At 41.4% G+C, this 12,965-nt stretch overlaps 1 protein-coding gene across 1 annotated transcript in view; it reads right to left on the bottom strand.

Annotated features, from left to right (window-relative positions):
* PLCB1 (phospholipase C beta 1) overlaps positions 1–12,965 on the bottom strand; it is a 397,722-nt gene that overhangs the window by 83,503 nt on the left and 301,254 nt on the right. Inside the window, exons 15-21 of the mRNA XM_084261625.1 lie at positions 11,857–11,927; positions 11,145–11,241; positions 7,422–7,506; positions 6,235–6,359; positions 5,188–5,342; positions 3,280–3,444; positions 1,269–1,368 (exon numbers count right to left, since the gene is read on the bottom strand). Coding sequence (XP_084117751.1) covers positions 1,269–1,368; positions 3,280–3,444; positions 5,188–5,342; positions 6,235–6,359; positions 7,422–7,506; positions 11,145–11,241; positions 11,857–11,927 — 798 coding nt within the window. The remainder of the gene's footprint in view (positions 1–1,268; positions 1,369–3,279; positions 3,445–5,187; positions 5,343–6,234; positions 6,360–7,421; positions 7,507–11,144; positions 11,242–11,856; positions 11,928–12,965) is intronic.

Consider the following 12,965-nt stretch of genomic DNA (forward strand, 5'->3'; position numbering starts at 1 on the left):
TTCCAATCACCCACGTTCCTCTGGAGTTCAGAAGATCCTCTACAAGGCAATTATATCTGTTAAGCCATAAGAAAACAGTGGAGAGTTTTCTGCTGGATTGATAAACTGGGTTGGCTCAGAAACAAGGTGTGGAGATTGGCAGAATGGCCATGGATGCATGGCTAAGAGCATGGCAGAGGAGGGAAGGGAAAGAGAAGTAACAACTGGTGAGGAACTCCTGGAGCAGTGACATACCCGGCAGCCACCTCCCATGGTGAGCCTGTTGGTGCTTGCACTGAGGCCATGTGCCCTACACACCACTTAAGACAAAATCATTTGGAGATCTTCTTGGAAGGGCCCTGACATCACCTTTGACAAGAGAAGAATCTGATTTATACATCACCTGAGATCAGGTCTCCAGGAATAATATGGACAACAACTATTACATACAGGGACCTGTGAGTTTTGTGCTACCACCAGGACTGGCTAGATAAGATACAGGATAGATGCAGATATTCTTCCTTCTCCAATCTGAGTGAAGCTGGGAGCATGTTTATGGCCCATATGCTTGCCCTAATTTAGTTTTCTCCCCTCCCCTCACTGGAAAAGCTGGCGCTGAAGTCGAACACCGCTCTTGCTGAAAATGCCAATGTCACTGCATCTTTCTGAAACATCATCTCTAACAAGTCTCTGGCCTGGAAAAGAGGGGCTGAATTGTTGCATAAGCCAATTTTCAGTTAAATGGCCACTAATTATAATAGAAATAATTATGTGATCTGGAAGAGACCAGTCATGATTTTTTTTTATATATTTATTTCAGCAATGAAGATGAAAGTAATTTGGGGATGATTTAAAGGTTCTGCAGAGATACAACAGCTTGCATATAGGTCAGTCCTTGCATGCATGTAAAAATTACATTAGAAGAACATATTTTGCTTTCATTCCCAGCAATCTGCCATTCTCACAAAGATGGGATCAGAATTGGCTGTTGCTGCCCTCTTTCCTCTTAGAAGTGTACAAGTGCACATTTTTAGCATGAAACTGCAGACATGCAGTTATTTACTGGAGACCAGCAAGTGCCAACCATGGTTCTGATGCTGAATTCTATTGGCTTTCCTGGTTCATTACAAATTTAAATTTCTGGTGAATGATGATATTTTCCTTTTCAAAGTTGATACAGATTATTCAGTTTCCCAGTTGCTATAAACCTACAGAGTGGCTGCTGATTTACAGCAGCAAGATTCTGGCTTGCTGCTTCTCCTCACTACATAATGTAGACAAAAGCCTACCTGGTCGAATTGCTGAGACAGGTAATATCCGATGACCAATAAATTTCCCTCCTTCTTCATATACTGCTAGCCTCAAACATGCCAGGGTAGGTAAAACAACCTAAAACACAACATTGTTGCATTATTAACTCACTGCTCTGAATGAAATGGCTCCTTCCAGACACAGGCTACACAGCAGACAGAAAGTTCAGTCAAGCAGATAGCGATGTCTACACATCCATACGAAGATCTTACCGTATAGAAGACAAGGACTATGCATCTGTGTTTTAAAATAACTCTCAAAGAAACATTTTTCAATCTTGAAACTTGACACGGGCCGTGCACATAGTATGTTGAACCCAGCAGTTTGACCTTACATTTCCAATATGATACAAGGGACTTTGGCAGCTCAACTCCTGTTCCCTGCCACTCTGGTTTCTGCTTGTTACTCACAGCCCTAGGTGCTTTATTTTTTTGCTTTGTGTTTGTGCCAGTGGGATTAGTTACCTCTGAGAAAAATCACTGATAGGCATATCAGTGTTGAAAACTCAACAAGCAGCTCAACCTGTTTTGCAGGGTGTGAATGTATGAATTACATGAGCTATGCCACCCCCAGTAGAATTTTCCAGTGCTGCTGCACACTCACTGACTGGGCTAAAGATGTTTAATGAGGCAGGATGCTCACTAGCATTAGATGCTTTCTTGGCACACCACAGAAGAAAAAAGGCCAAAGAGCATAAAAGACAACAAGAAATCCAAGAAGATTACTTAAACTACCCTACTATGATAGGACTTTTCAAAGAAAAAAAAAAACCGTGTAGCATCATTCATCACTTTCTTACTTAGTGCAAATATATATACAAATACATGTATATTTAAGCTGGGCAAAGATAGGGGTTTTTTTCAGAACACATGCTAAAATTTATCTAGACAATGGAGGAAAAAAAAGAGCAACAATCCACAATGAAGAGTTTCTCTAATTTAATTTCAAGATTACTAAAAATAGTAATCGATGCTTCTCTGAGCACAGAGGCATTCAGGCAGGATCCTTAACTAAATAGAGAAATGAAGTGCACTAATTAGAAGTTCATTACAGAAGAAAAATGCTGGTGATGTTTCCAAACTTAAGCTCTGGCAGGCTGCCAAAGGAAAGTCATTCAGAAGGCCATATATTCAGGGAAAAGGGCTGTGCTCCCTAGAAAGCAGGACTGCAAGTATCAATTGTATAAATATCTCTGTGAACTACATTTGCCTAGAGAAATAGGAAAGAAATTGTTTTGCAAACACCTGGACTCAGAATCTACTTAAGCACAGTGCCCAGGAAGCAAACCACAGAAACCCTGGTAGGAAACTGGCTGCCAAGTATATTGTGAAGCACAAGACAACATTCAATACGCACAGTCCTGAAACATGCTCAGTGTTTTCTGCTCACTCAAAGTTTAGAGAATTAACACTGTTCAGAATGCTTGAGTAACTCAGGAGCCCACATCTCATTTCCAGCGGACGGGGCTTATGTGGTTTCATCACCCAGTTTGTATTTATGGGGTACAATTTAGTGCTAAGCAGAGATAACAGATTGCTTTGAATGGGTTAGCTTGGGCAGCCAGATTGGTACTGCTGTATTCACATCGTCCTGCTTGCAGACAGGATCTGCATTTAGGCAGACCTGCTCAGCCAAGGCACAGCAGTAATTTGGCTAAACTGCTTCTGGAGTCTGCGCTTGCTGGGTCATGAGTCTACCCCCCAGCCTGCTGGCCTATCCCCTGGCCTGCTGGTCTATCGCTCAGAGTGCTGTGTCCAGCCCTGTCACTGGAAGAACCAAGATAACTTGAACCTCATTTATTTTAGCAGGAGCTGGCATGACCAGAGAAACAAAATTATACCAACAGTGGCTAACAAAAAACAGCTCAAGAAACAATTATTTGAAATCTTTTTATTTTATTTCTAACAAATGCCATGTTTCACTATTTACTCTACTGGACTGTGATAAAACAAGCACAATGTACACTGAGGAATCAAGTCTCACACTGACCTTCTTAAACACTATGGTTTCCTCTTCCCAGACAGGATTAACTGCATTGCCTTGAGAGGTCTTGGTCTTCAAAGCTTTTCTTCTTGTATCCACAGGCAGGCCAAACATGTCGACTTCTACATAGGTACCGACTTTTTTATCAGAAAGAAATTGGCCTGAAATTATCTAGAACCAAAACAAAGGGGGATTGCTAGAGACAGCTTGGGCAGATTAGGAAATGTGTGGTTGAAATGCACATGGATAATTCTCATTAATGATTAGAAAGTATGCATTTAAAATAAAACCAAACCAAACCCCAAAACCACAACAAACAAAAAACCCCACTGTTTAATATTGCAGACACAGAAAAATGACTTATAAGGCCTGATTTCCTGTGATCCTGCGGTCCTGAATTCCCCTAGGGGTAATAATGTGGTTGAGACCATGCTCTTGCCTGTCCCCTAGCAGGAATACTCATTTAGACCTCATTCTTCAATCTAGTTGCCTATTTCCACAACACAGTTCTCTTTGAGAACTCTAATTTCTATCCAGTTTCCACAACAGACGCAAAAAATAGCAGTGGCAGAAGAGAGGTGTAAGCAGCAGAGAAACTAAATACGCTTTTAATTGTGGGGGAAAAATAAGCTAAAAAGTTGATATTCTAATAAAGGCTCTTCAGAGAGGGTGAGGAGTTTCACTATGAAAGCAAGATAACTATAAAATACCTGGTCTTTTCTAGTTCTTATTTTTAGTAAAAGGAGACACAACACTCAGACAAGATAAAGAAAGGTCCACAATTAATTCAGAAAACTGAAGAGGCACAGGAATATGTAGTAGTGTCACTGTCCCTTAACAAATTGAGGCTTGCCTTGAGCAAATCTTAGTCAGTTCTCTGTATGGGCACTGACATTACAGCCAACAGAGTCCTTAACAAGCAGGCAGAAACACTGACTTCTGACAGCTGCCTCATGACTCCTGGAAGCTTGCTTCTGTTAAAAATGCTATGCATCTCCTAATAGCTATTGAATGACTTCCACCTCCATTTATTTTATTGCAGAAGAAAGTGCCTCTAAACCCACAGGAGGACCTGAAAGCTTCCACAATTACAGGTCAACACAAAAGGGCAATTCCCACACAGTCATCTTTTTGTACCATGCATTCCATCTGATTATTACTTTATTCATATCCCTCCCAGCCCTGTTACGCCTGTGCCTGAAGTCTAAGAGTTGAAATACTTGTTTTGTCTCAATGAAAACAGAGGATATTTTGCAGGTGGATTCTATAACACAGACACTGTTCTAATGGACACATCCATTAAAGGAATAACAGGATTTCAGAATGTTTATGTTTTTATAACTAGAGATATACCAACTATAAATTTGTGATCCTGTCGTAGCTAATGCAATCTGTCTCTCTAAACAGTCATACAAGTGGCTTTCAACTTGCAGATTCCTGGTGGTCCTTGAACTTCATTAGAAGTCCTTAAAAAGGAACAAAGAAAACCAAGCTGGCAATGAATTACAGCTGACATTTAAGGTTCCAAAGTTCTGCTGGAGAACTTGTAGGGAACCAGAAAAATTACTTACACTAAACATCATACTGTTCTAGCTTTTGCAGTGCGACCAACCACTGGGTGTGTTTTAAATTCAGCTCTTTGTTACCAAACCACACAACCAAATTATCCCTTAAATCCATCTACTTCCCAGTTACTTCTGTGGAAAATACATAGAATAAAAAGATGTTTATTTACCCTACAATATGACAAGTGAGGCAGAAGAGCCTATGCAGTTTACAAATGAAGTATCACTCCATGAAATGAAATGGGTTTTATTTTCTTGACTTAGTATGGTCACTAGGCCACTGCACAAAAGAAATAAATCTGTGCTCTGACATTAGTCATGAGAGCATTTCCACCACCTTCATACATACCTTGACAGACAGGGTGTTAGCTACTATTCCATCCACTATACTTTCAGTAAATGGATCAAAGTGTTTGTCTGGTCTTCTCATGAATTCTGGCTTTAACCTGTATCCACTTTTGCCATTGTACTCATACATTCCCATGTTTATTTGCATAGACAGATCTAGGTGTTAAAAATATTTACAAGAATCACCTTCTGGATTAAAAAGATGTAAAGAATTAATTTTTTTTTAAAAGTAATAAACCTCTCCATTTATTGTAATTTCAAACCGACTGTAATGTAAACCACTACTTCTGGCATGTGGTTGCCTTAGAGCTTTTAGAGATGTGATTGCAGCCAGCCTCCTGGATTCTTTTGGTAAGAAAGAGATAGCTGTAAGACATCTTTCAGAGACTACTCAACAGATAACATCTTCACATATTAAAAGAAGCCTTGATACTTGGGCATTGAGTCCCTCGGTGTTGGACTGACTGCACTGCTGTACTTCTGTTTCTAACATCAGACACTGGGTGAAAGGAAAAAGGGAGTGCTGCCATATGCCCAGAGGCAGGACATGGTCAGGATATGTCCTGGAATCCAGTAGCTGGAAATATTTTCATGTCTCAGAACAGAACCTTGGAAGACAACACATCTTATTTCAGAAGTGACTTGTGCATCTAGGATCCCAGATATCTATTTCTTAAATACTCACTTTTAAAGTGGAATTTGCTGTCTATGTCCCTTATGTCTCGATTAACTGAGATTTTGGAAGACACAGGGGGAAAAAAATCCCTGCCAGATCTCAAATGCTGCTCAACGGTAACCACTTGCAAATAATGACAATCTGGAGGACATTATGTATGCATAGTATTCTAGCTAGAGCATGGCAATTATGAATAATGCTAGTTAAAAAACCCAAACAACTGTGTTGAAAATGTTAATTAACAGCTCTGTAGTATCATTCAATCACTAGACAGCTTTGGATGCATAAAGCCTTTCCTATCTAGGAGTCAGAAACTACATAAGGGAAATGGAAACGTACAGCTTACAAAATCCAAAGAGGAGTATAACTTACCTACAGTTTGGAAGTTAAGAGCAACCATTTGGCAGCCAGCATTCCAAAAGACTTGTGGCATGTAGTTCGAAGAATCCACACGCGTTCCCTTTGGGTAAATTCGGCTTAGCTGCATTTTGTTGTATCTAAACAGCGAGTAGTTAAGATACAGTATGTGTGACAAAAATGGCTTTGCAGAGAGGTGCAACTGCAATATTTAAATGCAGGCGGTCTTTACAGAACAGCAGTGGGTTCCTTATTGGATTTCTGCAACCATAACACCTCCAGAGGAGTACAATTTAGTAGGAGATATGATGAATACAGGGTAACTAAAGGCACTGTTTGCTCCTGTACAGAGTACTCAGACTAAGCAAGGAAATGCACAGACTTATGCATTAAAAGGATGGCACTCATAAAACTCCATTTATCATTATGGTTACTAATTTGGGATTTTCCTTAGATTGCATTTATAGAGGCCAATTAGCTGTAAACAGTGAATCTTCCTCTGGTGGGGGGAGAGGTGCTTGGTTAAAAGTGTTCTTCTGTAACGTGCATTAGATTTGGCCTCCAGAAACAGACAGAAATGATGAATGTGCACTTCTTGCAGTTGAGTCTAAAAGTCTGAGAGATGACAACATGCTGCAGGTTATCTGTGGAAATAGCTTTCCATTAATCTTCTTTAAGGCACTATTTTATCTTGACCATCCATTCTTAACTGCAGCCATGATGAGAGACATTGAGAAAGATCAAAAGGTCTAAACAGAATGCTCTTTGGTTATTAAAAGACTCAGATGGTGATAAAACAGCTCAGTGCTCTCAGAACTAGAGGCATGATGGGAAAGCCAGCTCTCTTGTATGACTTTGCAAAAACCAAGTCAGCTGCATTTGGACAGTTTGCTCACCATAACTCGTACCACCTCATATAGGATGATAAATTTAACAACCAGAATACAAAGTATCAGGTCTTCAATAAGTAGTTTATGCCTATTCCCTCTAGTCCTAGCCCACAGCACAAGGACTCATGCCAGCTTTTAAATTAGCTCATCAGAACTCAGGCCAATTAATTCATCTAGGAAGACAGTCAAATCTACATTTTTCATTTGTGTTCTGTATTTCCCCAGCTCCTGTCTCCAAATTTCAATTGAGCCCTGTAACAGATCTTCTATCTAGAAAGGCAGAGAGAGCAGCTTCCTGAAAGTCAAGGATACTCCACAAATTCCACCGGAGACTTTGTAAGTTGCTCGAGCCCTTTGGTTTCCACAAAGGAAGACATTTCAAAGCTTTTGTTGCGTTCTGAAAATGTAAAGGGGAAATAAAACCAGAGACACATTAGAGCATGAAATCATACACAAACACAGGCTGAAAACATCTAGTTTAGTCTCAGTCCCCTTATCCCATCTACTGTTCACCAGCTTGTTTCACCTCGATCTCAAAGAATTTCTATACACAATCGTTTGCTGACAGCAGCAAGCTCACTCTGCACATACAAGAGTTCTGTCTGGACTCACATTAGTACTGCCCAAATCAAGGGCATCAGTACCAGCCAAGATTGCTGCTGTACCAGCTGCAGGCCACAGTGCATAAGCAGAGAGATCTCTCACATTTGCTTGCAGAATACCACGTTGATATATTTGAGGTGTAGAGTCCAAAGCTCACAGGTGTGATGCAGAGGCACTATAGCAGGTTTGTGGGGAACAGAGAGGGCCACGCTGGATCTCTAAATTGTCTTTGCAGGCAGATGGAAGGGCTTTGAGCCAATTTGAAGCTATAACAACTAATGTCCATATCAGATTAAACAAAGCGGAGCACTGGCTGTGCCTACAGCAGTTCTCATTATCTTCACCACGTCAGCGTAAGGTCACATCTGTCTCAAACAGTCATGGTAACACTGCTATCTCATCATGCCTGAAGGTACACTCCTGGGTCCCAGCAAGTCTTCAGACCTAACCCTGGACTAATATGGAGCTTCTATGACCTCTTTAATTTGGTCAAACGTTCTGACCTGACAGTGATCAAAAGCTCTTCCCAAGCTTGTAGGACCAAACATTAATTTGTGTATCATTTGTTACCCATCTTTGCCTGACATAGCAGACAGCCTAAGTCAAAACCCTTCTAGCTTCAGTATATTTTCCTTTAAACTTTTGTAGACAAGATAAACATTCCTGTAAAATAACAGCTTCCCATTTAATCACAATCTACTCTGTAGATTGCCTAGAAGGGGCCACAGCGCTGTGCAGTCATATCGACCAGATATCTCAGCACTGCTGTCTTTAAAAATGAGGTAAACAGTGCCTGTGCTGAAACACCAACTCCATGAACACCACTTTATTGAAAGCAAATAAGGCAGAGAGGAGGCTTGCCCTCATCCTGTTTTAGAAGTTACTGTGTTGCAGTAATGCAGGGATGGCCAAGAGGCCAGCCTGGCCAGCTCCTCAAAATCAAACTGTGAAGCTGCAGGAGATGGATAAAGCTGAACAAAAGCACTTGTATTGCCCAGAGAAACAGGACAGAAACAGGTGTGCACTTTCCTTAGCAGAAGCCAGAAAGGAAGCAGTAGCTCCAGAGAAGTCAGGAACTAGATTGTTTGGGCCAATGTGAGAGGAAAATGTGCTGCCAGCTTGTGAACTACAAACTATTCTCAATGTATGTTGAAAAGTTAGAGGATGACTGAGGTGTTCCAAAGGAGAGCTGGGACTCAGACTTGATTGTGGTCCCTATTTCTGATTAGCAACCATCACGCTACTGCCACTGTTATCTCCTAATGGCAAAACACTCCTGCTATTCCCTACAGGAATTCCCCTCTTACCACTCCTCTTCCTTCCCAACAAGCAATATCCTCTCTTTCTCCAGACTGTTCCAGCCAGCTTACCTCCATCTCAGCTCCTCCTAAACTTACTAAGATTATACCCATTCCAGCTTTCCCCCTTACTAGCGGGATAGCACTAGCAACACACATATATAGTGTGTTTATTCTGATTAGAATTCAGATGCTAGAATTTGGTGCAGTAATCTACTCTGTCTTTCAGGCTTATCTTAAAATAAATCATCTGTAGGAAACCAAAACTGGTAGCTGTTAAATGATTTGGTTACTAAATGGCCAGGGCTTAATCAAACTCCCAATTATAAGAACAATTATTTCCTTGTAGTACCTGGAGAGAATTAAGAAACCTGCCCTTTGAAGAAAAGACTGTGCAGGAGGGGTATTTCTCTCTTGTGATAGATTACACTGTGCTATCTCATCAGGGGAAAGTAACTACAGAGTAGACAAAGAACTCATTGAAACACTGCTTGAAAAACTTGAAAACAAACCAATTACAGCCACTTGGTGTCAGAGAGAGGAAGACTTCTAGTGAGGGCAGGCAGGGGACTGTTACAGATCTGGTGCTATTCAGTATTTCTGTTAACAAGTTAGATGCAAGACCAGAAAATGCATTTTTAAAATGTGTGAATTACAGCAGCAGTGGGGTACTGTTATCAGCACAGAGGCCAGGATCACAAATCAAACCAAACTCTGAATTAGGTAATATTAAATTAGAAAAATGCTGTGACAGCAAAGTGATGAGGGGAGCTCTGCACTGAGGGAAAGGTCAGGTGAACAAAAATAAAATCTGGGCAACAACTGGATGGGGAAAAAAGTTAAGAAACAATCCTCCTCTAACTCTTTTTTTTGTTTGTTTCATCTCATCTTTGCTGAATTTTAATGAAGGTCCTGCAGTGAGTGCAGGCCAGGACTAAGACCAGAACCCACAAGTCATGCTTTAGTGCCGGACACTTTAGCCAGCTGACGACATTTACCACCAGAAATATTAACTCCTTAATGTTATGAATTCCATAGATACAGTATGATTGATCAAAGGTCACATCAAGACTTAGGATAAAATATATGGACGTCATCAGTTCTTTACAAAAACTCAGAAAGGCACAGGCATGTGAACAGAAGAAAGCCACACAATGCAATTTTGTAACAGCCACATCAATTTGTCCTGCTAGGATTCACATGGCTTCCTTTCCAGAAGGAATATATCCTTCCCACTGCATTCCTGTAACTCTCCTTAGAGCTCAAGGAGATTATAAACATCCAAGGGGACACTGCTACAGGGAACAAGCACGGCTCTCTGCATGGATCTGTGCATGCTCCTGTGTGCCTCTGTGTAAATACCCACATACACATGAACAGGTAGGTAACTTCTTATCTGTTTATTATTCATCTTGAGTAAATGAAAACTCTTATGCACAGACAGGGACTTGGGCACCAATTACCTGTCCTCTGCCACAGCCTCCACAAATCCATAATAAATTAAAATGCTGTACACTCCTTTAACTAAAAAGCTCCAAGAGCGTATTGCAACCTGTCAAAACAAAGTGAAAAAGGGCAGGCAAGCAGCAGGGGGTTCTGCACCAAGAAAGGGAAAGATGCAGCAGTGTTTACTGAGGATGCCATGAAGTGCATGCCTAGCAAGGCACCTTCTGTAAAAGCCAGCAGGGAGTGAAATTACAGCCTTTCTATACAACACACAGAGGCAGGATGGAGTGAATTTGCACATGGGGAAGGGCAGACTCTGCTTACACTGAATAAATGTAGTAGAGGCGAACTATAAAGCACTTGCTCAATCCAAAGGAATATTTATGACTGGCTTTGTTAAACTGTTTAAGTTACTCTTCAGTTATGGACAACAAAGACAGTGTAAGTACAACGTCTTTAAAGCTGTTTTTGGAATGGCAGCATGTGTACTGTTGATGAAGTTTGATATTTAGACTAATGCTGGTTTCAAAATAAATATAGAATTATTTGGCTTGATACCAAGGAAATGTTTTCTATCTGTGAGCCTGTATCTAACTGAGAGGAAGCCAAGTAGTTCTCCAGAACTTTTTTCCAAACACTTGCTAGGTCATTTCTGGTATATGATGTTGCTCATGCTTAGATTACTCACTTTTTGATACCTCAAATGACTCAAACTTCACCGGCTGAATGTAGTTCACCAGGTTAGACATCTCTTCTGTGGCCATGGCCTCACTTCCAGCAGTACCCTAGGACAGAGAAGAGAAAATGCTGCAGTTTCGACGTGTCAAACTCCCTGATGGCCACCAGAGCTCACAAATACCAAAGCCCAGCTTTCTATCAACCGTGATATCTTTTACTGACCCTGGCTTAGTGAAGTTAATGCCTCACACAGCTTCACATGCTAATGAAGAAAATTTGCTATAAGATTTAAATGTTTAATTACACTGCTGATTTTTTGTTTGGTTTTCTCCACACAGCTCCTAGGGAAGGGACTGCATTCCCTTTACACACAAGTGGTGCTGAGCAAACTTATCAGTGCTGTTGGATAAACAATAAAATAATAAATATAGTTTTCAATGTCAAGTTTTTCTTCCAACAATGCTAGATACACGATAAGCAGATGTGTAAACCAGATCAGCTGGGATGCTATTAATTCTTATTCTTCAGTAAATGAAAATATAAATAAACAAAGCAAAGATGTGCTTCCAACCCAAATAACAGCCAACTTCTGGAAGCTGGTAGTGTTTCCCGGTGCTCTGCCTCGGTTTCTCCACTAGATGGTAGTCCCACTCCTAGTAACACAAGCCAACCCAAAACTGCTGGAACCGACTTATCACCACAAAGCATATCTACACCCTTACTTCATCCATTGACGACTTTTTACAATCATCATCATAGTCATCATCATCATCGCTCTCAATCTCCGCTTCTCCTGAAAAGTTTAAGCAGAAGATAGTTACTGACTGAAGCAGGTTATTATTACCAACAATAAATTTGAGAAAGATGTGCAGGTGGAATTGCTTAAAGGAGACTATATTATACACAGAACAAATCAAACACACTGCTTTGAGGGATTCATCCCTCCTCAGCATTGGTAAGTTCTTGTTGCCCAACCAAAAACTCTTCCTTTGCAGCTGCTGGATGCTCAGTGTTTGGAAATCATGGGAACAGCACTGAGAGAAGAACATCGTGGTGTGCGTAGTCTGCACAGTGTCTGGGTATAGCATCACAAACTACTCTGAAGAGATGTTCTGGGGCTTGGGACACGTGAGTTCAAACTCCCTCTCTGCTGCAGGATCCCTGCAGAAGCTCCAGTGAATGCCTGCACCTGCTCTGGGAAGCACACGCAGGGCAGCGTGCACGGGTGAGGAACCCATGCAGGAACATCGATGGGACTCGTGTGCTGCGGCAGCAAGGGCTGGTCAGCAAAGTCCATCTGTCCCGAATGTATCACAGAGCATGTAGTTAGGTCACACAGACGGTGGGGGGGCGGGGTCCGGCACAGGGGCCTAACTGCAAGAGCTGGACTTCAGTTCCCTCCACCCACTGCTTTGGGGTGCCTTACTGCCAGGACTCCGGTGACACAGCTCGAACGCACCGGCTGAGGGCAGTGCAAATCCAGTAATGTGAAGAGGATGCCTAAGGCTCATCCCTTCCCTGAACATGTAGTGATAGAGCAAACGGGACCGAATCTATCTTATGCCTAGTTCCCAATTGTGGTGTACTCATCAAGTTCCTATGGGCAAGACACAGACTCTTAATTAACGAATGTTTCCCCTCACCTCCAAAATGGTTTTGATTTGGTTGTACCAGAAATTAAACCACTAAGGAATACCAGGCTTATCTTTCTCTTTAGTAGCTCCTCCTGCGGGTCTGGCTGTCAGAGTCTACACACTGTACATCTCAAGAAGACTCTGGAAAAGAAGGTTTAACTTATAGTGCAGTCACCTATCCACACTGGAAGATGAAC

This window comes from Gallinula chloropus, assembly GCF_964237585.1.
Source record: "Gallinula chloropus genome assembly, chromosome: 3".
Classification (NCBI taxonomy): Eukaryota; Metazoa; Chordata; class Aves; order Gruiformes; family Rallidae; genus Gallinula; species Gallinula chloropus.